At 57.1% G+C, this 23,134-nt stretch overlaps 2 protein-coding genes across 2 annotated transcripts; one reads left to right on the plus strand and one right to left on the minus strand.

The window, feature by feature from the left end:
• Positions 1–218: 218 nt before the first annotated feature.
• Positions 219–20,713, plus strand: CAOG_07989 (ryanodine receptor; the record flags this gene model as incomplete). The annotated part of the gene is made up of 2 exons (XM_004342541.2): positions 219–878; positions 1,276–20,713. The coding sequence occupies 2 exons, from the start codon at positions 219–221 to the stop codon at positions 20,491–20,493; spliced, it is 19,878 nt and encodes a 6,625-aa protein (XP_004342590.1). The 3' UTR covers positions 20,494–20,713.
• A 3-nt stretch (positions 20,714–20,716) lies between these two features.
• On the minus strand, positions 20,717–22,824 carry CAOG_07990 (ubiquitin-conjugating enzyme E2). Its single transcript, XM_004342542.2, has 2 exons — positions 22,776–22,824; positions 20,717–22,145 (listed from the first exon to the last, which is right to left on the minus strand). Exon 2 carries the CDS (start codon positions 22,007–22,009, stop codon positions 20,750–20,752), a length of 1,260 nt encoding a protein of 419 aa, XP_004342591.2. The 5' UTR covers positions 22,010–22,145; positions 22,776–22,824; the 3' UTR covers positions 20,717–20,749.
• Between the last annotated feature and the right edge of the window lie 310 nt (positions 22,825–23,134).

Consider the following 23,134-nt stretch of genomic DNA (forward strand, 5'->3'; position numbering starts at 1 on the left):
TTGTAGTTCTTCTTGCACACCCAACAGCGCAGCAGCAAACCAAGCGGAACCTCAATAAAAGTTCTCAATGAAGCAAATCTTCAAGCAGAGTGCTCAATGCAGAGTGCTTAATGTAAAATCAAAACTCAATTCGGTTCAATGTAAAATCATTTCATTGTTTTTTTTTTGTTTTTCCCGCTTTTTTTTTTTTTTTTTTTTGATCCGTTTCACTATTTAGTATGGCGTCGGCCTCAGCTGGAGCGGCCGGCGCTGGACCGTCATCGTCATCGTCATCGTCATCCTCATCCTCATCATCCTCATCATCAGCTCCACACGGCACCGGCCATCGCGAATCGGGCAACGGCAATGCCCAGCACTGGATCGCTGCTCCCTCAACCACCACCAGCACCTTTGCCACTGCTGCTGCTGCTGCTGCTGCGGCTGCGACTGCGACTGGCGGACACTCGGGATTGTCAGCTGATTCAGCAGCCGCAGCGTTGCAATCGGCGTCGTGGTCATCGCCATCGACGTCGGGTGGTTCGGCTGCAGCAGCATCGTCGCATCCAGCAGCGAGTGACGTCGAAGACGAGACCGCCTTCCTGCGAACCGACGATACAGTCTCGCTCGTGTGTGTGCAGCCGCGTCTCCCATCGTTCGCACAGGTCGCGCGTCTGGCTGCGTCTGCGGCGTCCGCGGCGTCCCACTCCAACAACAACAACAGCAGCAACAGCAGCAACTCGTCGTCGTCGTCGTCAGCAGCTGCCTGGGACGCTGCCGCTGCTTCCGATCCAGCCACTTCCTCTGGATCAGCTTCGTCGTCGGGATTGGAGTTGCGTGGCTTTCTGCACGCGGAGGGCTTTGGGGACTCGACCGTCCGGCTCCGTCATGTCGCTCAGCAGGTAAAATCTCTCTCTCCTGCTGCCAAACCAGCTCATCGTTGGAGGTGTTCTTGTTGTTTGGCTTGTTCACAAAGTCTGGTGATAGAATGGCAGTGGTGGAAGAGACAGAGCGAGAGAGAAAGAGAGAGAGAGAGAGAGAGAGAGAGAGAGAGAGAGAGAGAGAGAGAGAGAGAGAGAGAGAGAGAGAGAGAGAGAGAGAGAGAGAGAGAGAGAGAGAGAGAGAGAGAGAGAGAGAGAGAGAGAGAGAGAGAGAGAGAGAGAGAGAGAGAGAGAGAGAGAGAGAGAGAGAGAGAGAGAGAGAGAGAGAGAGAGAGAGAGAAAATGAGAGAATGAGAAATTCTCAGATTCTCACAATGTTTTGTTTGGCTTTGGCTTTGAATTGTGTTCTGTTTTGCAGAGAGTCCCAACCTTGTTCTTTGACTGCGCGTTCGAGTTCCACCGTGCCGTCTCTGTGCGCGCGCTGCAAGGATCAGCCATCCATGCAGCTGCAAGTCGTGCGCGTCGCACCATTTTGTACGGACATGCGGTTCAGCTGCGCCACGCGAGCAGCCGCAAGCTGGTCGCATGCTCAAACCGGGTGTCGCAAAGCGACCACCTGAGCCTTGTGGTGGAGCTCGTGCCCGAAGACTCTGCCTCTGGCGCCGATTACCGCACTTGGTTTCGGATTGTTCCTGCTTCGAAACAGCGCTCGGACGGCGAAAAGGTCCGCGTTCTAGACGACATTTATCTCGTCAGCCTCTCCTCGGAGCGCTACATGCATGCCACATTTGATCCTTCTTCTGGCCGACTCGGAGAGTCATTGAACACGCTTGGGCCGGGGATATCCGCCTCCTTCTCGCGTACCCAGTGGCGTCTCGCGCCGTACAGCTCCTTCCGCAAAGAAGCTGAGCACTATCTCAAAGGCGGAGATGTGGTTCGCTTCGTCCAGCGACACACGAACGAGTACATTGCCGCCATCCCGCCGTCCACTCTCACCAACTTTGGCCTCGTGGCGGCAGTGGACGCAGCAGGCATTCGACTTGAGGACGCTTTTAAACGCATGCTCGAACAAATCGACGCGGCCACGCACGCGCATGCTGCCACCCTGGCAACCAGCGTTGAGGAATCGGCTCTCGAAGCCGACATACCTCCCGCCCCAGCGCCAGCACCAACTGCTTCGCCCCGCTCGCCAAATGTCCCAAAAGATACCTCCGCCCCACCGCCCCCCGTGCCGCCACCACCTCCGCGCTCGAACTGGCAGCGATCCCCCACCCTCAATGCGACAACTGATAGCGCGTCCCTGACCTCACCCACCGTCCAAGGACTGCTGCGTCAGTCCGCGTCCTCGCTCATGGCATCGGCTTCTCTCCCGCTGCCCGAGCGAGTTGTTCTCCAAGAGCAACGTCAGTCTGGAGCCAACTCGTTCTGGCGAATCGAGCTCTTGCGCACTCACTGGGCGGGTGCCTTTTTGGCTTGGGGCCAGCCCTTCCGGTTGCAGAACTTGTCCACTGGCCACTACCTCGCGTGTGTGCCCGAGTCTCCCTTCTGTTTCCAGAATGTTCTGCACAACACTGGGTTTGAAACAGTGTTTGCGCTCTATCCGTCCTTGTCCTCGTCCGAGGTCTTTGACGACAGCGTTGAGCCAAGCATGGGCGTTGCCACCATCAAGACGGGCGACTCGATGGTGTACCTGCGCCAAGTCGCTTCCGGGTGCTGGGCGCATGGTGTTGACGCAACCTCGCGCGCCGTGGCCGCCCCTACTCTGTTGGAAGGCCACTTTGGCCAGTCTCCGTTCTCCAGCCCGCGCCATCCAACGGCACAAGGTGGCTCGAGGCGCTCGCCTTCGCCGCCGCCCCCTCCGGCAGCTGTTTCGTCCTTGACAACCCCCGCCGTTTCAAACGTGGCTCTGCAGCCAGTTCCAGAGCGCGAGCTGGACGTGCTGCTGGATGGCCATGTCGACGATTCGTTCATTGTTGTGCACGTTGTCGAAGACGACGCGTGGGATGCAGCGGTCGTCAAGGCCTGCGCCGCACAGTTTGACTTGCTGGTGCGCAAGTTTGATGATGCCATCATGCGGCAATACAGCCATCGCCCAGAAAGTGGGCTGTCGGTTGCTCGTGGGCGTTGGCAGCTCGGTGCAATCCTGGAGCCGCTTCGTCTGCTCCTTGTAGACGTGATTGCCCTCTTTGAGTCATCAACCACCGATCGAGCACGCGTCTCGATTCGTCAAGCCTTCTTTCGCAATCATGGCCTCATTGCCAAAGTGCTCGATGTCCTTGACTTGCCGTTTCGCGATTTTCTCGGTCCTGCTGACTTGACTACGTCCGAGTGCATCATGTGGAGTGAGATGATGACGCAATTCTACACGCTGCTCGCGTGCTTTATGCGAGAGTCTGCGGAAAATTGCGACTACCTCGCGCATTCTGGGCGGCTGGACGCTCTCCTGAGCCGATTGGGACACAATAGTGACCTTCTCGAAGTTCTTCGCGTGATTGTGTGGCACCCGTCAGTGATGCACCGAGTCTCAGAGGAGCACATCCGTCTGCTGCTGTCACTGATGCACAAGCATGGACGGGATTGGCGCATTGTCGAAGTGCTGTCTGCGCTCTGCGTGTCTGGTGGCAAAGCCGTCCGCAAAAACCAGAACGCCATTGTTCGCCTCATCGAGCAAAACTCTGACTTGTTTTTCGCAGGGTGTGTTGCTGAGCACATGGAAACCATTCGCGCAACGATTGGCCTCTCGCACGCCAACCTGTGTCTGGAGGAAGATGGCGGAGTGCTTGACCGCTGGTACTTTGAGGTCACCATCATGCAAATGCAAGGCGCCGACTCGCAGTTGGGCGCCCAGGCATCGGGCAGCCAGGCGCCGGGCAAAGACGTGTCCTCCTTGTTTCGCGTGGGCTGGTCGTCGTACAACTTTCGATCTGCTGCCAGGGAAGGACGAGGTGTTGGAGATGACGCCAACTCGTTTGGCTTTGATGGCGAGCGTGTCTGGACGTGTGGTCTCGGCCGGAAGGCTGACACGCTGAGCTCCTCCCCTTCCGCAGCCACCACGATCGCCCCAGACCCGCAGAATCTTTCATCGATCGGGTTTGATCCGCAAGAAAGCTTGCATTCCTTCACTGCTCGTCTCGACCGAGGCGATGCAACCGCTGTTGCGCCTCAACTCCCAAGCCTGCACGGGGCATCGGTTGGCGATTTGTCTGATCGCTCGACAGCTGCGAAATCGTCGTTGCGGACTCGACCGCAGACAGGCATCTCGCGCCAAGCCACCGTGGCGCAGGAGGAAACATCGCCCAAGCGTGCCGCTACCCCGCCGAGCCTGGCACCTTCCGCCAGCAGCCGCGACTTGGTTGACGACGCGAAACCCGGCTTCTTGAAAGTGGGCGATACTTTGGGCTGCGCACTCGATCTGGTCAAGCGCTCCATCTCCTTTGCGCTGAATGGCAAGCCGCTCGTGGTCGCTTTCAGCGAGCTGGATCAAGGCGTGCCTTACTTTCCAACCATCTCGTTTGCGGACGGCGTTCAGTTTGTGGTTAACTTTGGCGATGCCGAGCACCCCCTGCGACACTTGCCTGCCGACCACAACCCTGTCTGCAAGGCTCTGCTACCCGGCCATTCGCTGGAGCTGCACCACCACGTGTTTGCAGGTGGCCTGCTGTCCAAACAGAACAAGCGCCATGCGCTTGTTGGTGGAAGAAGCTGGAACCAGCAGCTCGCGACTTTCATCCCGCGACCCATCAACGCCAGCCAAGTGCGCTTGCCTGCCGAGATTGAAATCATGAAAGAACTGATTGCCGAGAACATTCACGAGGTGTGGAGTAAAGGAAAAGTCGAAGCAGGCTGGGTTTGGGGCCCACAACGAGTTGACGCTGAAAAAAAGCACAACTGCCTCGTCCCGTACAATCAACTGACCGACGTCGAGAAAGAGTATGATCGCAAGCTCGCCGTCGAGACCCTGCAGGTGCTCACTGCTCTCGGATATCGGCTCGCTTATCTTTCAGACAGCAGCGGCGGCGGCAGCAGCAACAAGTACGGCTATGACGCCCCTGCCTCGCTGACCCGGATTCTCGAGCAGGTTCGCGCCAATCAAATCCTTATGGAGCTGCCCGATGTTCCGTTCCTCCTTTCCAACGGGTACAAGCCGACTCCGATCGATACGTCGCGCATCATTCTGCCAGCAGAGTTGTTGGTTTTGGCAGACATGTTGGCGGAGAACACCCACGATGTGTGGGCACAGCAGCGCATTCGCGAGGGCTGGACGTTTGGCATGTCCAAAAGCGCAAAGCATCTGCGCAATCCGTTGCTCGTCGCGTACAATTTGCTGGATGAGGTGGGCAAGAAGGCCAACCGGGACACAGCCCTGGAAACAGTCAAGACTATTTTGGGATTGGGTTTCACCATCACCGTCCCGCCCAAGGACAAATCCAAGACGAAGTCGGGTGGCCGGTTTAAATCCTTGCGCGACACGGCTTTCCTAACGGTCAACGACGAGCCTGTTCCACACACGCCAGGGGCCGAGATTGGCGAGCCCAAGCTCCATGCGAGCTCGTTTGCATCGTCGTTCACGGAGGGAGCGAGCCTGCATCGTCAATCGCGCGATCGTCCCAGCCACCTGCGTTCCTTCCGTCTCTCGCATGCCTTCCAGGTGACGATCGGCAAGTGGTACTACGAGGTCGAGCTCCTCACCGACGGATACATGCGTTTTGGGTGGGCTGAGGCTGCCTTCCATCCGCGTCCCGAAGCTGGGCTTGGTGTTGGCGATGACGACTTGTCATTCGCGTATGACGGCTATCTGGCTCGCAAGTGGAACAACTCTTCGGCCTCCTTTGGCAAACAGTGGCACAAGCACGATGTGGTCGGGTGCCTGCTCGATCTCGAGGCCAGGCGCATGAGTTTTACTCTCAATGGTGTTCTTCTCCAAATGCCGCAAGGAGGCGACGCCGGTTCGCTCTCGGTTGCATTCGAAGGGTTTGAGGTGCGCCATGGCTTTGTGCCTGCATTGAGTCTGGCTGATGGCCAGCAAGTCTCGGTGAATTTGGGTGACTCGCCGCTGCAATTCTTCCAGCGCTACGGCATGCAGGAAGGCTTTGAGCCCGTCGTCAATCTTCATCCCAACTCCGAGGCCCAATGGTCGTACACGAGTGAGTTTGGGCAGTACGTGGCCTGCGAGAGCGAAACGGAGGATTCTTTGTCGGAAGCGGGCATGGCGGCTGCCTCCTCGTCCATTGGCGCTGCGATGAGCTCTCGCGGCCACAACGCAGCACCTGCAATGTCCATTGCTCGAGTCGAGGCCATCACCTCCGTGACGTGGCGAACAAAGGTAAACGACCGTGCCCGGCTTTTGGCTGCTGGCATCATTTCGGCATCAGCCCCCGCTGCCAAGTCCGCTCTCGAGACCGACGGCCACCACCTTGCTCAAAAGCCCGGGTCGGGCTGCACCGACATTAAGGAGCTCGCAGTCCCACGCGCGACGCATCAAATTACGCCGACCGAAGGACATGTGTTTGTCATTTCCCAGGCTGTTGTCATCGAGAACGCCAAGGAAGCTGACTATGAAGTGTTACGGGCTAGTGTTGGCCTCAGGCCAAGGTCAACCACTCCCGGCCGCTACTGCTTTGAGGTTCGTGTCATGCCTGGTCAGGACTGGCGCTTTCTTCACATTGGCTGGATGCAGTCGCCGGCGCAGCCCAACCCGCTCGGTTCTAGCGAGGCCAGGTTTTCGTACATGTTTGATAGCCGCGCTCTGGAACTCGTCAATGCACACCTTTCTGCACTTGAGACTGAAAAAGAAGCGGATGCGACTGACCTCGAGGACGGTCCACCGATGCACCGGGCGCCCCCGCTGATTCGCATTGGAGCAGACTCGTCAGCGTCAGCCTCCGAGCGTGTTGTTCTTTGTGTTGCGGATTTGATCGACAATGCCATTTACTTCACCGTGGATGGAGTTCCTGTGCCAGGAACCGCCTACCGCTTTGCCTTCAGCCGAGAATTCATCCTCACACCGGTTATTTGCGTGGTGCCGACCATTCGCCAACCGCTCCGGGTGCGCTTTGACTTTGCGCCACCAGCATCCATGAGCTCGTACATGTCGGCCTTTTTCTCTCGCGAGGAAACAAGTTCGGGCATCTACCCGCAGCGGTTGGGTCTTGAGCGACTTGCCTCGCTTGTCTGGACGCGTGTCTGCTCTCCTGGCTCTGTTCTCTTGCAGCCAGGTGTCACAAGCCGGCTTATCTCTGCTGTTGCGCCCCTGGACTTTGAATCGCTGGCCGTTCAACGCGGCGTTCAGCCGCAACCACCCGCCTCCGACAGAGGTTCATCGGGACTGATCGACTTGTCTCGTCTCGGCACGCCCTCTACCGGTTCCGAGCCCACGTTTGTCTTCTTTGTTGCCGGTGCCTTTTCGGCGGACAGCCAGTTGCACAATCGGGATTGGCCCGCCATGACCCGAAAGTCCCTGGTGCTCACGCTCCCTGAGAGTGACGAAGCGCAGGACGCGCTCGTTTATTACCACAAGTACAACAATCTGCTCATGCGCCGGTTCTCGGCAGAGCTTTTCAAATTGATTGGCAGCGTGTGCTTTGGCGGAAACGAACGCGGACAGGCGCTCCGCCGCAAGATTGCGCCCGACGTGCGCTTGGTGTGCGGTGTCAAGGAAGAAAGCTTGCCAGTCCAAGTGCGCGAAGCGTACTTCCAGCTTGTCACGCTGTTGTACATGGAGAATGCAAGAACCGGCGAGACTGCTTCGAGCGTGGGTGTGAATACCAGCGACAGCACCACCACGATGCCCACCGGTCAGTCCGCTGTGCGCCGCGGCCACAATGGCTCCTCCAGTACACTCACTGCGTTCGGTCTGGGCACTACTCGCATGTCGGCCATGAACGGGTATGTCCCTTCTCTTGCCGAGCTGACTGGCGGAGAGTCGGACGGTGCCACCTCTGGACCTCGCGACCCTCGGCTCAGCGTCACGAGCTTGAACTCCTTGAACTCTGAAGCGACTTCGACTCCGCGTCCTGGCTTTGCCAAGCTCCCGTCGGGCCGAACCAGGAGACTGATGGAGGGTCTCAAGCAATACGTGCTGGAAGCGCTCAAGCATTTGGTCGGCGCCACGGCGGCGGGATCACGCGTGCCGAACGAGGTGATTGTTGTGGCCATGCTCGCCCTTCTAGACCAAATGCTTGTTGCAAACGAGCTGTCCGAGTCGGAGCTCCAGCGCCTGTTGGTCCTGGTTGCCCCGGAAGCACTTGCTTCCAACAAGTCCGCGGTGGTTGTTGGTCGCTCCAGTCCTCCGCCGTTTGCGGCTCCTGGAAACGCTCTGGTCCGGCTACGGTTGGGCGAGGCCACCAAGTTCCAGCTGTGCATGATTTTCAGCCATCTGTGCGACGCTCTTATTCGCGTGCGCATGTTCAAGGCATACGCGCATCTGCACCAGTTTATCATGCAGGCCAAGGACGACTATGCGGGCGGCACTCCCTTCGATCCGATTGCGTTCTCGAAAGGCCACTCGATCGGCGCGCAGCCCTTGCACGAATTTGTTGTGCGGCGGTTGGACAATCCCGAGCACCCTGCGACGTTGCGCTTGCAGCAACAGCTGGCGCTGCTCTGCGCCAACGTGGATGACATTCCGCTCATCACTGGCGCCCTGAGCGCGGCCGGAGCAACTTCTGGCCTTGCCACTGTTGTCTCTGCTGCGGCAGCCGCCGAGAAGCAGCAGAAGGGCGCGGAGGCTTCCTCCAGCTCTGCAGACACGCGTTCGCACGGGTCTGCCTTCCATCGAATCTCACCCACCTCCGCCGGTGGAGCAGGGCTGGCAGCTACCCTGCAGAATCTAGTGCACTCGTCAGTCTCGGCAATTACCGCGGAACAACAACAGTCTCGCATGAACGATTATGTTGAAGCATTGGTTAAATCCTCGGGCGCGGCTCTGTTTGGCGAAGGCAGCATGTACTTTCACGGCTTTGTCACCAAGCAGATGATGGAGTGGACGGCTATCCCCATTGCCGATGTGCAGCTCGTGTACGCCACGTCGCGGTTGTTGAAGCGACAGTTCAACTTGTCCACCGAGGTTCTTGCTGGACTCCAGCGCACCTTTTTCGTGCGGTACAAGGACGACGTTCGGCGCGTGTACACGCTACTCGCCACTGTTCGGCAAATGAACTTGGTGCTCATGGACGAAGCAGAAGCCGAGCTTGCTCAAGATCAATTGCAAAGCCTCATCTCGGAGTGCTACGGTGCCGATGAGCAAAAGCAAGCCGTTCTTCGCACGCTCAATGCCCAAGAAATGATCATTTCGGTGATGCGCAACATGCTGTCGTCTGGAGAGCAGTTTGTTGATATTAAGGATCGGATGAGAGAAATCGAGAGCCTCCTGTTCCAGCGCGTCCTGCAAAGGCATGCCCCATGCTCGTTGCTGCTCACTCAAGTGGACGACGCTGTGAGTGCCCGTCTTTCGGAAACGCCCGAGGCTTTCGCAGCAGATAGTATTCCCTCACCGCCACGCAAGCTGCTCTTCCTTTCCGCGTGGGTGGATGCCGTCTCTTGGTACTATGAGCAGTGGCACTCTGAGGCATTTGCGTCCCTTTTGCCAGGCGTGGGGCAGAGCGCAGCTGCCTTCTTGCACGCGCGCCAGACCCACCATACCGCCCACAGCGATTCTCTCCGCTCCTCTGCGTTCGTTGGGATTATTGACGATGCTCTTCGTCGGCTTGCGATGCGACGCATGTACACCCAGGTTGCCATGACTTCGACAGACCAACGCTTGGAGTTCCTCAGCGTCTCGGCGCAGGAAATGCAAGACTTGAGTGAAGTCCCTCCCGCCGTTGCCCTTACGTTTGCGACAGAGTTTATTCTTGGCAATGCTCAAGCTCAAGGCGAACCCCGCAAGTGGGACAACGACGCGCCCGCGAGCCGCTTTGAGCGTCCAGCTCAACGTGGTGGATTGCACCAACATCTGCCTCCGAATGGACTCCAAGCCCGGATTGCCGAGCTGGTTCGTCAGCACGCGTCCCATGCCCGGAAAACACTGGTTCGGTGCTGTCACTTTCTTCAGATGTTTTGTCGCAAGAATCCCGAGAACCAACGCGCCCTGTTCCGCCATTTCGACTTTTTAGTCTGCCAAGCGAACACTGGCTTGCCAGTTTTTGACGTGGCCATTGAGATTATTCGTAACAACACCGAGCTCTGCTTGCTGCTAGGCGAAGCGCGAATCAATCTGTTGGTGGAAACCATGTGCCGCTATGTCAACGCGCGTCGATACCCAGACCAGTGCATCGATCTGCTGATGCACGCCGTGCGCGTCAACCAGAGCCCTGTCGTTATCAATGCCAATATTGTGCGACAGGCTCTCGTCAAGCGCCCAGAGTGCCTGGTGCTGTTCTCTGGCCAAGCTGCCATCCGCCAGCAGCTCATTCGCCTGCAATCGCTGGTGACATCGCCTTCCAACAAGCGCACTGAGCAACCTCTCTTTGGCGTATTGGCCTATCATGTCAACCTGGTGGCGCTGCTTGCTGCCTGTGCTGCGCTTCCTGCGAGCGCCAACCCGTCTGAAGCGATTGCGTCGTCCTCACAATTGCCTTCCAGCACGACAGTCCCCACGTCCCTCTACCTGGGAGATTTGCGTGATTCGACTGCGCTTCAAGAGCAGGCTGCCTCTCGCATTATTCTCCGGAGCTTGGTCAACATGCAGGATTTGCAGTCTGTGATGGTTCATCCCGACACACCCGCGTTCATGAAGCCTCCATTCTTTGACTACCTGGTCTCGGTGTTTGGCGTCGACAATTCCGCGGTCTTTTTGATGCTGGTGGACAAGTCTTTCCTGCCAGACATGCGCCTTGTCGCTCACATGAACCAGGCTGACGTTTCTCGGCGCGTGTCCGTGTACATTTTCCAAGATATTGTGCCGTTCATTCAGCGCCATTCCGTCTATTTTGTTGGTGCCGAGCAACACGCCACGGTGATTGATGTTCTACTGCACCTGTGCTACCAGCTGGTCAAGGTCTGTCCGGGCACCCAGACTTTGATAACGGTGACTCGGTGCCTTGTCGAGCTGACGCAGGTGCTGCGCCCGTCCTTGTTCTTGCGTCTTTTGCGCGTGTTTGCGCGAGACTTGTATCCGCTCGTGCCTTACACTTCTCTGATTCTGAAGACGGTCATTGCCCTTTTTGAGCGACACACGAGCTACTTTGGGTTTGCTGGCGACCGCGTCTTTGGCTCGGCCAATGTTGAGGAGCGCCATCTTGCCGTTCTGCTGTACAGCCGGACACTCAAGTTTATCAAGCGGCACAGCGAGCACGAAAAGTACCCCACCGTCGCAGCGGATGCTGTTCAATGCCTTGCCGCGTTGGCGTGCGCCCTTCCTCCGGACTACACTGACGTGCACGACGTTACGGATGACGATTGGGCGCTGCACGACGACGAGTTGCAAAAGCGCGCCATCCGAACTCTTTCAAGCACTGGCAACGGCTTGCTCACTCGTGGAAGCGAGACTGGAGAAGACGATTTGAACTCGGACAGCAGCGGTGACGAGTGTGACGAGGGCGACGACAGCGAGCTGGAGCATCCCATGAACCGCTCTACAAGCAACATGTCTCCCAATCTCATGAATGCAGCGTCGACTGTTCTCCGTCGTCGAGACAGCACCGCCTTGGCAACGCCGCGCCGCAGTAGCGCCGCATTGCTCCGTCAGCAGTTTAGCTTCTCGAACGCCCTCGCTGATCAACATCAGCGATCCTCTTCAGCAACCTCGCCAAGTCCCGTCGATTTCCTGACCAGTTCTCCGCAACCATCGCAACCATCGGCTCCCACTGTTGCTACGGCAGCAAGCTCCGTGCCTCCAAGCTACCGACCGCGTCCAGTTGACACGTCGCAAGTGCAAGTGGATGAAGGTGTCATGCGGATTGTCGAGCAGTTTGCAGAGCATCTTCATGACAAGTGGGCCTTCTCCCGCAAAGCCGAAGGGTGGATTTACGGGGAGCAGCTGAACGACTCGCTCAAAACCCACCCTTGCCTGTTGCCATTCGCCTTTTTGACTGAAGAGTTCCAGCAGTCCAACCGTCTTACCGCAGAGGAGTCAATCAAAGTTCTTGTCAAAATGGGTTACCAGCTCGAGCAAGCCCAAGGCTTTTCGCGTCGCGGGTCTGGAATGCGCCGTGGCTCGCGCGCTGACTCTGCCGCGGTACCTGCTTCTTCCGAGCCGGTGGTTGCTTTGGGCAGCCACGATGCAACGTTGGCAGAGCCTTCTCTTCTTCCGTCCGCTTCGTCTTCATCATCATCATCCCCTGGGTCCGAGGCAGCTTCGAGGCGTGGTTCTGGAAGGCCAACGGCGATTCGCAGTCCAGCCGAGCTGTTGCGCATTGCCGAACGCTATCGTCCAAGACCCGCGGATCTGAGCGCGGTCGTTCTCGCCAAGAATGTTCTTTCCATCGCCGAGCGGCTCGCTGAAAACGCGCATGAAGTTTGGGCTGCAGATCGCATGCGTGCAGGATGGCAGTTTGGACCTTCTCGCAACAACACAACCCGCGAACATCCTTGCCTCATCCCGTATGACATGCTGACGGACGATGAGAAGGAGTACGATCGCAAACTCTCACAGGATACCATCAAGCTGTTGATTGCTTCCGGCTACCGCATTGTCCCGGCCCGGCCTCTGTCGTTCGACGGCAACGAGGCTCTGGCGCCCCGGCGATTTGCCGGCATCATGTTGAGCGCCGCAGTGGCGTTTGTGAGCCGAGCCTTTGAGATTCCGGAAAGCGTCTGGCTCGGCACTGCGGATGAAGTGACACAGAGGCTCCGTAGCATGTCCTTCCTCGCAGGCGCGCCTCCCCAGGCAGTATCGGCAGCTGCCTCCAGCACCACTGGAAAGAACAAGCTGCCCCGTTCATTGCGCCTTGTTGCGCGGCGCACTCAAGAGCGCGCCCGAGATCAGCGCATTGCGCTGGATGTCATTGTCCCGTTGCTCAACAAGTACTTTGCCATCCATGAGGCGTACTTTTCCGGAACGAGCCTGCACGGCTACGCCAGTGCGTTCGAGAAGGAGCAACTCAGTCACATGTTTGATGTCTTGATTCTCGTGGCCAAGCGCGAGCTGCCCTTGGTTTCGCTTCGTGGAGTCACGCCGACTGCGCGTTCGTCGTTCTGGCAAAATCACCGAATGCTCAAAACGTACAAGGATTGCTTGTGCACCATGGTCAGATCGCTCGACGTCGGCATGTTTGCGAGAAGCCTCGATGTCCACTACTCGGACTTTGTCCGCGTGGCCACCTCGTCACACATGGAGAGTTTTATGAGCTGGATTGCGCTGCCCGTGTTTGTCAAGTTTAGTGGCGCCTTTGGCGAAGACTTTTCGGCACTGGTAACCGGTCGCCAATCATCCACTGGCACTAGCGGCGGTACATACTCTGCTCGTGGCCGCATTGTGGCCACTGCAATGTCGGCGGGTCCTTTGGACGAAGGCCAGTTCTCGCCTGGTGTTGTCACTGCGCGTAAAGTATTGATTGACATGGCCGAGCAGATCTTGCGGTTGTCGCAGAGCCCAGAAGCGCTTGAAGATGCTCGACTCCGCTCCCTGCTCGGACGCGCTGCAGCGTGGGTCGTCATCCTTTTGCCTGTGGCGACACTCAAGACACAGCCAACTTTGCTGCAGGAAATCAAAACCATTGTTCGATTGCTCCACACGCCTGGTGCGATCGACAATGCTCGCTTTGCCGCCGATGTTGCCTTCCCTCTCGTCTCGAGCTTTGTCACACATCAGTTTGACAATCTCGTAAGTGCACGTGCAGCCGCCGCCGAGCAAGCAGAGTCGCTGTTTGTGCCGGTTGGTCAAGCCAAGAGCGTGGAAAGCGCAAAGCTCGACGACACTGCCAACGAACTCCGCTTGCAGAACGATATTTCGCGCACTTTTTCGTGCGCTTTGGCCATGATGGACGTTCGCGGCCGCGGCTGCGAGTACAGCCCCAGCACTCTGTGCGCTGGGGGTCTGCGATTGATTCGCTGCATGCCTGCGGAGCAGTTTGTCTCTCACCTGCACATTATTCTGGACCAATTCTTGAACATTAGCAACGCCGTCAAGGCTGCGCTCGATGAAGCGCGCCTAAACGAGCAGGCTGCTGCTCTGGGCCAACTTCGAGAACCACTTTCCAGCCAGGATGCCACCGAGCCTCGTCGTCCAACTCGTGGTATGGAGCTTCAGAGCAACTCAACCCGAGAAAAGTACCTTCCCAAGACGCTGGACCAACATTACGGTGACCTCGATGTTCTGGCGCAATTCGTTGCGCGTCACCTTGACCTGAACGAAGCGTTTTGGACGGGTGCGACGTGGAGCTCGGCAGACCATCAGTCGTTGATGTTGCTCATCACGCAGCTCTTCCACGTTCTTGCGCGTATTTTCCACCACCGGTTCCTTCTTGGATCGGAAGATGCAAAGCACTCGGACTTTTGGCTGCGCGAGCTCATCAAGCGGCTCTTTACCATTTACAATCGCGACTTGCAGCCCTATCTTGGAATTGTTCGGTCGGGCGTGCGTTTGTCCCCATCCGGCACACTCCAGGTGGCTGATGCGCGCAAGCATGTTCTCGATGAATTGTCCAAACGAGCGTTGGCTGACGCGGCCATTCACGAGCCTTCTCTGGCATCCCCTGCAGCTGCAAACGCGACATCGCCCTTCTCGGCCGCTTCAGAGCTGGCCGAGCGTCAGCAAATCGTGCGCAGAGTGCTCAAGCGGGGCAGCGCCGACGGATTGCGCGGATCCAGGGCTGCCTTGTTCACTGCAGCTTCTTCCGCGCAAAGCTCTTCGTTTGCCGAAGCGGAAGGTGCGTCTGTGGGATTCTCGTTGGGAGACATTCTCAACAGCTTCCGAAACGAAGGGATTCCCAGTGCCCTGCAGTCGGTGCGCTCTTGTCTTCACGCCGTGGGTGCGGGGCTTCGTTCGGTCTCGTCGAACGGGTACATTCCCTTGAGTCAAAGCGATAGTGCTAGCGGTCGACGCAGCAATAGCAGCATGGGGGAGTTGGACGACCCTTGGATGGAAGGGACTTTGGCTGATGAGAGTGACATTGACGACGGCCGTCGATCTCCTCGTGGCCTTTCGCGCTCCTCATCCTTCTCCTCTTCCGCTCACCTCCTCGATCAGCTTGGATTTTATCCGACGCCAATGTTGCGACGCTCCAACACGCTCTCGTCATCTTTGGAGGCTGTTGCAGCGGCCGTCAAGCCGTTGGAGGCAGATGAGCAAGCGGCTTCAAAAACCCGCGCGCATGCTGAAGCTCAGGAGCAAAGTACGGCAACGGCCGCCGACCCATCTCCAACAGTACGCCGATCACACCAGCGTCTGATGAGTCCACCAGCACCGGCAGCAGCAGCACTCACCCTGTCGCAGCAAAAACAACGCGACGATGCGCTGCTCACGCGTCGACTCGTTTCCCTCATCATGCTCATGACCCGCATGCGTGCTACCTCTGGCGTTGATAATGGAAGTGCATGGACCAATTTCCCGAATCAGCAAGGATTGAAGGGTGGTTCAAACGGTCTTGCTCCATTGGAGGCAAACCGACAGGATCAGTCATCCGCCCAGCAGGGAGCGTCAGGGACTCTGGCAAGAAAGCTTCCCGTGCCACCTTCTCCAGTCCGCGTCGCTGGACCGCGTCGTTGGCATCATTTGCATCATTTCGCCGAGATCAGTCTCATCTTGCGACGGCGCCTGCGTGCCGACAAGGCTCTCAATGCGGAACGGAGCAAACCAAATCGCTTGATGAACTTGGTTACCCATCGGGTTGAGCGCACTCTACTCGGCAACATTGAAGACGGCCAGTGTGACTCCATCATTGAAGCACTCAAGTCCGACCACGCCCTGTCCTTTGGCATTCTTGCTTCAGATTTCGATGTGCGAGGAGCGGGCAACAAGCGTGCTTCTCTGGCTCACTCGGCTTCGATGCCCGGCTCATTGGCCCGCAACTCGTCCTTGGCAATCGAGACTCCCAGTAGTGCCGTGGAAATTGATTGGAACCACAGCAGGTCTGGCAGCCCTGCCTACAACGCGTCGACCAACCACGCTCCTTCTCCGGCGCTTCAGCCCTCGAGTGCGACCTCCGCCACTTCCACCGAAGCTTCCGGCTCCATCAACAACAGTGGTGCTGCCAAACGCGGCGGACGAGTTCGTGTCAAGCAGCTGCTGACTTCCTTCCGTGACGCCCTTTCCACGGACGCGCTTCCTTTGGACCGCGCACTGTTTGTCGATTTGGCGCACATCTTTAGCTTGAGCTGTGCGATAGACCTGGACACGACAGACCAGGACAGTGAAGCGCTCAGCGCAGAGCAACGCGACTCCAACAAGACCGAGCGACGTGAGCGACAAGAGTTTTTGCTGGAGGCAGGCGCAGCCGAGTGCATCGTGTCGCTCTTGTCCTCCTCTGGCGGTGACATTTCCGTCGAAGTGGAAGCCACGCTCGAGTTTGGCATCTCATTGCTGACTGGCGGCTACGAGGCTGGGCAGCAAGCCATGCTGGCCTTTTTGATGCGAAGGCGCGATGTCGACTTTTTCGCATCCATTGCGACCATGATTGCACGCTGCACTGTGCTTGATTTCGACATGTGGAATCGTGACATGCTGGCTGCGCATTTGGGCGTGCAGACGGACTCTTCCTTGCTCGAGCTGGCTCGGCAGCAGCTCCCTGCTGCCAATGGCTGGACCTCGTCAAGCGCCGCCGCCGCCGCCGCCGCCGTCTCACGAACAAGCGTCTCTGACAAGCTCAGCGCGCCTACGCCGGTGGGCGCTGCCAGTCCCACGCCAGTCGCCTCGACGGTATCGGCGTCTCCGCTGCACACAGCAACGCCGTTTGCCTCCGCCACTGACACGGTTGTTGTTGGCGCGAGCACGGCGTCGCCCATCGATGTCGAAGCCTTCCTATTTGCAGCTCGCAGCTGCAGCCAGCAAAACGATGCCCGGTTTGTGTGCCACCTCTTCCGCTTCTTGCAGCTCTTGTGCGAAGGCCACAACCACGAGTTCCAAAGCTACTTGCGGACTCAGCCTGGGCATGTCAAGTCCTACAACTTGATTGTGTGCACCGTCGACTACTTGCTCCGGTTGCAGGAAAAGTTTAGCGATTTGTACTGGTTTTACTTTGACAAGCCGACCATTGACGCGCAAGGTCGCAAGCTCATGTCGCAGTCGATTACGATTGCCAAGCAGGTGTTTGAGTCGCTGACCGAGTACATCCAAGGTCCATGCATTGAGAATCAGCTGTCCCTGGCCTCGTCCCGCCTCTGGGATGCTGTGAATGGTTTCTTTGCCATTTTCGCCGGCTTGCAGGATAAGCTGTCCTCAGACCCGACCCAAGTTGAGCTCCTGCGAGAGTTTTGCTCGCTCGAGCAGTCCATGATTACGACGCTTCTGGCCATGCTCGAGGGCACTGGCAATCGCGGGGTCGAGTCCATTCCCCGGCTCATGGTGGACGTTGTCTTGGAGTGCTTCTCATCCATCGAGAAAACCTTCCATTTCTGCGACACGTACATCAAGCTCAAGGATATGGCCACGTCGCTCGCCTTCCGAGATTACGACCTCAACCTTGACGGCTGGATTTCCATGGATGAATTCGAAACCATCATGCGGCGCCAGAACATGTACACTGAAAGCCAAATCCGTGACTTTATGCTGCGGGCTGATGTGAACGGCGATGGCCGCTTGGATTACACTGAGTTTACAGAGCGCTTCCATCAAGAGGCGCTTGAAATTGGATTTTGGCTTGTCGTGCTGATCAAGCAGCTCATGGACTCTTTCAACGTCGAGGTTAGCTCTGAGCAACACGACTGGGAAGACGTCGAAGACCCTGCAGAAGGAATTGAGCCGACCGACGATGCCTCCGCTTCCTCTTCCGGGTTTGAGGTGTTCAACGCCGACCCTGCCGCCTCCCGCTCTTCCAGCCTTGAGCAACGGTTGCGCCGGTTCTGCAAGTCGGCGAGCTTCCGTCACCTATTGCAGTACTTTTCAAAGAATCTCGGACGCATCGAAGTCATCGGTCGGAACGGCTCGCCCGAGCGTGTCTACTTCCAGATCAAGACCTCCTGGCGATCTCAGTGGGAGCAGCCGCAGGTCCAGGACTCGAAGCGCGAGTTTTTGAGTGAAATGCTGGACGAAGACTCGCGCGCCAAGTTTGCCATGTTTGTTTCGTTCGCCGAGGACACCATCTATGAGATGAGTCACTCTGCCGCACTTTCCCAAACTGACAGCTCAGAGTTACTCGAGCGTGCGTTTGCGCATCGCAACATGTACTTTGACCCCGCTGTCTCTCGCATGCAGGGATTGCTGGTTGTCGTTTTGCGAGGCTGCAAGCTGATTCTCAGGCCCAGGATTGCGCTGCAAGCTCTGGCGGAACGGGTTCGCAGCGGTTGGTCTGATCTGCTACAGTCCCGCGCTGGTCCCGAGAACGATGCTTCCGTTCCGCCCGTCCTCGGCGCGGTCACCGCGGCTGGCGCAGCGACGTCCGCAGCAGCAGCAGCAGCGACTTCTGCCTCGCAACCGGCCCCCGCCTTCTCCAAATCGGCGTTGCGACGAGGCCTTAGCCGATCTCACCCTGCAGCGGCAGGAGTCGCTGAGAGCGAGGATGCCACTGCGTTCATCTCACGAAGCGATGGATCTTCCTTGTTCGAATGGATCTCGACGCGCGTTTTTGGACCCGTCAGTCCTCACCAGGCGACCATCCTGGACGATAGCGACGACACGACCGCGTCGCCTCTGATCTCTCTCGCTGGGTACATTCCACAAATTGACGCGTCCAGCCTCGGCGTGGCCAGCTTCTTTGCCAGCTTGCACCATCGCGCACATTTCCTGGTCGCCTGGCTGAGCATTCTGATCAACATTTTTCTCATGGCCTACAGGATGCAACACCACGAGGACGGTGGCGACGAGCTGCATGAACTCGATCCGTGGGTTAGCTTCTCTCTGTGGATTCTGCGGGTTGCCCATTTGTTCTGCTCGCTTGCGATGCTCGCGGGACATTGCGCCCTCAAGCTGCCAGTCGTCGTGTTCCGGGAAGAGAAGGAAATTGTCCAGTCCCTCCTTGCCGATGGCGTCTGGGTCGTCGAGCGTGAGCCAGAATCGTGGTATGGCTGGCCCCGTTTTGCGTGGCGACGCTTTGCCTTGGGCACGCGGTCCTTCCCGGGTCACTACTGGGACAAGGGGGTCAAGGATCAAGTCATGGAGCGCTACAATCGCAACGGCACCGATTCTTACATTACAAACCTGCTTGGCCTGCAACCAGAGGCTGTTCCGGCGGCGAGCGCCGCGCCGCGGACCGCGCACAACGCAGACCAAGCGGAGCCCAGCCCAGTCGACGATGCCCTCGATCCCAACACTGTCAGCGCGTTTGCTCTGTTTTCGCGCGTGTGGCTGAATCACGTTGACATGCCCTATCTTCTCTGGAGGATGGGAACGCTGTGCACAAACTGGGATTTTCTGTACAACCTCATGTACTTGGTCTTTTCGATGCTGTCGCTGTTTGTGTCGCCGTTCTTTGCATGCGTCCACCTGTTGGATGTGGCAAGGCGCAACAAGACGCTGCAACACATTCTGAGCTCGTTCACTCGCTCTGGCCAGCAGCTTGTGCTCACTGTCGGCATGATGGCGATTGTCATTTTCATGTACACGGTTCTCGCCTTCTCGTACTTCCGTTCCGACTATGAGCGCGTTTGCACGGATTCCGAGTCTTCCGGCTGTCATCCTGACGACACTCGGTGCGACAGTATTTTCGAGTGCTTTGTGTTCAATTTTGCCACGGGTCTCAGACAGGGCGGCGGCATTGGCGACGTTCTCGACGACCCCAACAATGACCCGTACCGCATCATGTTTGACATGACCTTCTTCCTTGTTGTGATTGTGGTGTTGCTAAACACGGTTCAAGGTCTGATTGTGGACTCGTTCAGCTCGTTGCGCGAGCGCGAGGCCAACAACAGCGCAAACAAGGCCAACAAGTGCATGGTCTGCGGTGTGAGCCGCGCAACACTCGAGCATGTTCCGCACGGCTTCGAGGAGCACACCATGCACGAGCACAATCTGTGGGACTACCTCTTTTTCATGATGTACTTGCGGAAGAAGCCCGAGACGCAGTACACTGGGCAAGAGTCGTACATTTCGACCATGCTTGCCGGACGCAACTATGATTTCTTCCCCGTCGGCATCCGACAGAGCGCCATGGCCGCTACCAGCAATCCGGCAGCGAGTCGCCTTGTTGCCTCACGCCCAGGCGTGAGCTCAGGCGGAAGCGCTGGACCGAGTGCCGCCTTTGGCGCTGGTGCCGATGCCGCAGAAGCAGCGCCACTCACCGCCGCTGATGTGAACACTATCGTGGTTGGCGCCTTGGAGCGCATGCTCACTTCACTGAATGATTCTGGCTACCACAGTGCTGGACAGCACACTGCGGCCAGTTCCACGGGCACCAGCACGCCGTTCGTCCTTCCCGCAGCTCGAGCCCGGTTTGGCACCTCGGGTAGCATGCGCTTGAACTCAATCATTCGCGACGCGTCCATTGTGTCACCGATTCCAACAAACAGCAGCGATCGCAAGCGCGCGCTCCCCGCGACCCCCGCCGCCGGTTCGCTGGCCGAGGCCAACGACCTTGTTGAAGAAGAGGATGCCCAAACGGCCGTGTAAAAGGAATTGCATTCTTCCACTTTGTGTTCCTTTTTGATTTGGAATTCTTCCCCACCCCTTCTCCTCTTTTTGATTGTTTTTGTTGTTAGTTTTGATTGTGTTGAATGCTTGTTTGTTTTCTGTGCTGTTATTTCGCTGTGCTTTTGTTTGATTTCGTTGGTGTTGTCTCATGATTGTCTAAAATTTGTCATTCGAATGGATCTCACTCTTGTTGAACTTGGAACAGTGCAAATAATCGTGTTTTTAAACCACCATGTCACACCGCATACCACTTTGAAAGCAAAACAAGAACGACAACAAGCGCCACAAAGCCAAAGTAGTTGACAATCTGGTGAAGAACCGAGGGAGGGGATTGGGCAGCATGAACGCGCTGCTGTGCCAGAGGCGCAGCTGGCGACGTGGCAGTAGTGGTGGTGGTTCGAGCACGAAGGTGTGCAGCTGCATGAGATGCCGTCGCGCTGGGCGCAGCCATCTGCTGTTGGTGTTGGTGTTGGTGTTGGTGCTGCTGTTGCAAATGATACTGTTGCAGCAACCATTGGCGATGTTGGTGTTGCGCGAGCATCTGGTGATGGAGCATCTGCTGTTGAAGATACTGCTGTTGCTGATACAGATGCTGATGGTAGAGTTGCGCCGGGGAGAGATGAGCGACATACGGAGAGTGACCGAACAGTTGTTGATGCTGTGGAGTGAGAGTGGTTGGAGGCGTTGGTGGCACACCCCAAGTTGGTTGGAATGCTGGTCCAGCGACGGCAGGTGACTCCACTGCGGGGAAAACTCCTTGCACAGTCTCAGAGGGCGTCTGTGGGCCGGTGGTCGGCTCGGGTGCAGGTGCTGACGACTCTGACACGGGTGCTGCTGTGGACTGGGCGAGGCTTTGAGCATCTGCTTGCTCCGCTTCCGTCACAGCCGACGAGGTACGCGAACGTGCATTGGGGTCCTCACCCTTGAATGCAATTTCGCGAATGGCACTCAAGTCAGCTGCGGAGGGTGCACTGGCCAGGTCTGGGGTTTCTGCTTCGGGCAGGAGGAGGTCGCGGTTGCACTTTTGGCAGACGGGGCACTTGAAGTGCACCGATTGTTTGGCGAGCTCTTGGCGAACGGTGGCGGCCACATCAAGCGCCCCGATCGCACCCTTGCCTTCGGTCGGCATGAAGCTGATGATGGCGAGGAGCACCGTGCGAATGGACCAGGACGGCTGCCAGAATTCCGGGTGATAGGCCGAAATGGAGAGGCAGATTTTCTTGTCCACCTCGAAGCGGCCGTTCGGGGTTGTGAGAATGATGCTTGGTGGCTTGAACGGATACTCTGCGGGCAGCAAAATGCGACCGTGATAGACGCCGTGGGCAAACGGTGTGTCTGGCGCACCGCGCACCGTAAAGTGCCATTCAAACAGGTTGTCCTCCAGCGGCTGTGCATAGTAGCTCTCTGTTGGGTTTTGCATCTCTCGCATTTCTTGCATGATGCGCTTGACTGCTGGCGACTTTGTATTGAATCGCGTTGGTGATGCAGCGGCCATTTTGTGTTTCCCCGCACAGTGTTTGAGCGCCCTTGTGTGTTACGTGATCCGCTTTTCTATTTGTTTGTGTTGGCTTGTGATCTCTGAGCACTTGAGAGAAGTAATGATGCACTGGCGTGTGGTTAAATAAAACGCTCTGTCAAGGCAGGCAACAAGCAGTGTGAGTGCAAACGCAGCAAGCAAAGAAATTCGTCCAGATCGAGTAAAAGTGAAATTCAAACACACTCATATGCTCTCTGACTCTCAGACGCAAACCCCCTTTCCCCCCAATGTTAGCCCAATGCGACTTTTAGCCAAACGTTGCCAAATCCGTTTCCAAACGCCTTTTTCCTCCCCCCCCCTCCAAATCAACCTTTGACTATTGAGTTGACGTTGCCAGTAATGTGCTGATGGTCCAGACGAGCGACTGAGTGACCGAGACAAGAGTTGCTCAAATGGAAACGCTCAACCTTCCTTTCGACTCCACTCTACAAATGCAGCCTTGCCCCCCTCCCCTGCCCCCTCCCATTGCACTCCAGGCTGAGCGTGCTTGTTCCAGCAGCACCAGTCTCTCTCTCTCTCTCCTCCCCTCCGCTCATCATCCCTGCCTCTTTGAGCCAGTTCGCCGTTTTCCACGTCATATTTGTTCCGTTCTTCTGTCCCGCCTCACTCACTTCCCCGCCTCACTCACTTCACTCACTTTACTCACTCACTTCACTCACTTTACTCACTTCACTCTCGTTCTCAGAATGGCTCGCGTTTCTGCAGCAAAAAAGTGCTTCCTTACATTGACAGAGAGTTAGAATAAAACGAAAAAAAAGAAAAAAAAAAAAAAAAGAACTGCATTGAGTTTTTCCATACAAATTTCAATGGGTTTTTCAATGGATCGAGCTTTTTCGGGAATTGGATGCAAGGGTTGCAGCTGATGCAACGCTTTTGGGGGAACACGTCGTGATACATATAATTAAATAGCCACCTACTTTTGTCACGATGAGACTGGCCAGCAGAGAACAACAATCACCAGAAATTGACACGATTCCAAATTGAACGGAGCTGCTTGTTTTCAGCTGTCCGAGGCCTGTATCGCACGTTGTAATAATTGTCTATGTATGCTTTTCTCTAGAAGTGCTCAATTTCGATGGATAG

This window comes from Capsaspora owczarzaki (genome assembly GCF_000151315.2).
Source record: "Capsaspora owczarzaki ATCC 30864 unplaced genomic scaffold supercont2.17, whole genome shotgun sequence".
Lineage (NCBI taxonomy): Eukaryota > Filasterea > Ministeriida > Capsasporidae > Capsaspora > Capsaspora owczarzaki.

What these genes read in the sequence shown, in the direction of transcription:
- CAOG_07990 (XM_004342542.2), bottom strand. Translation starts at nt 22,009, where the DNA reads ATGGCCGCTGCATCACCAACGCGATTCAATACAAAGTCGCCAGCAGTC.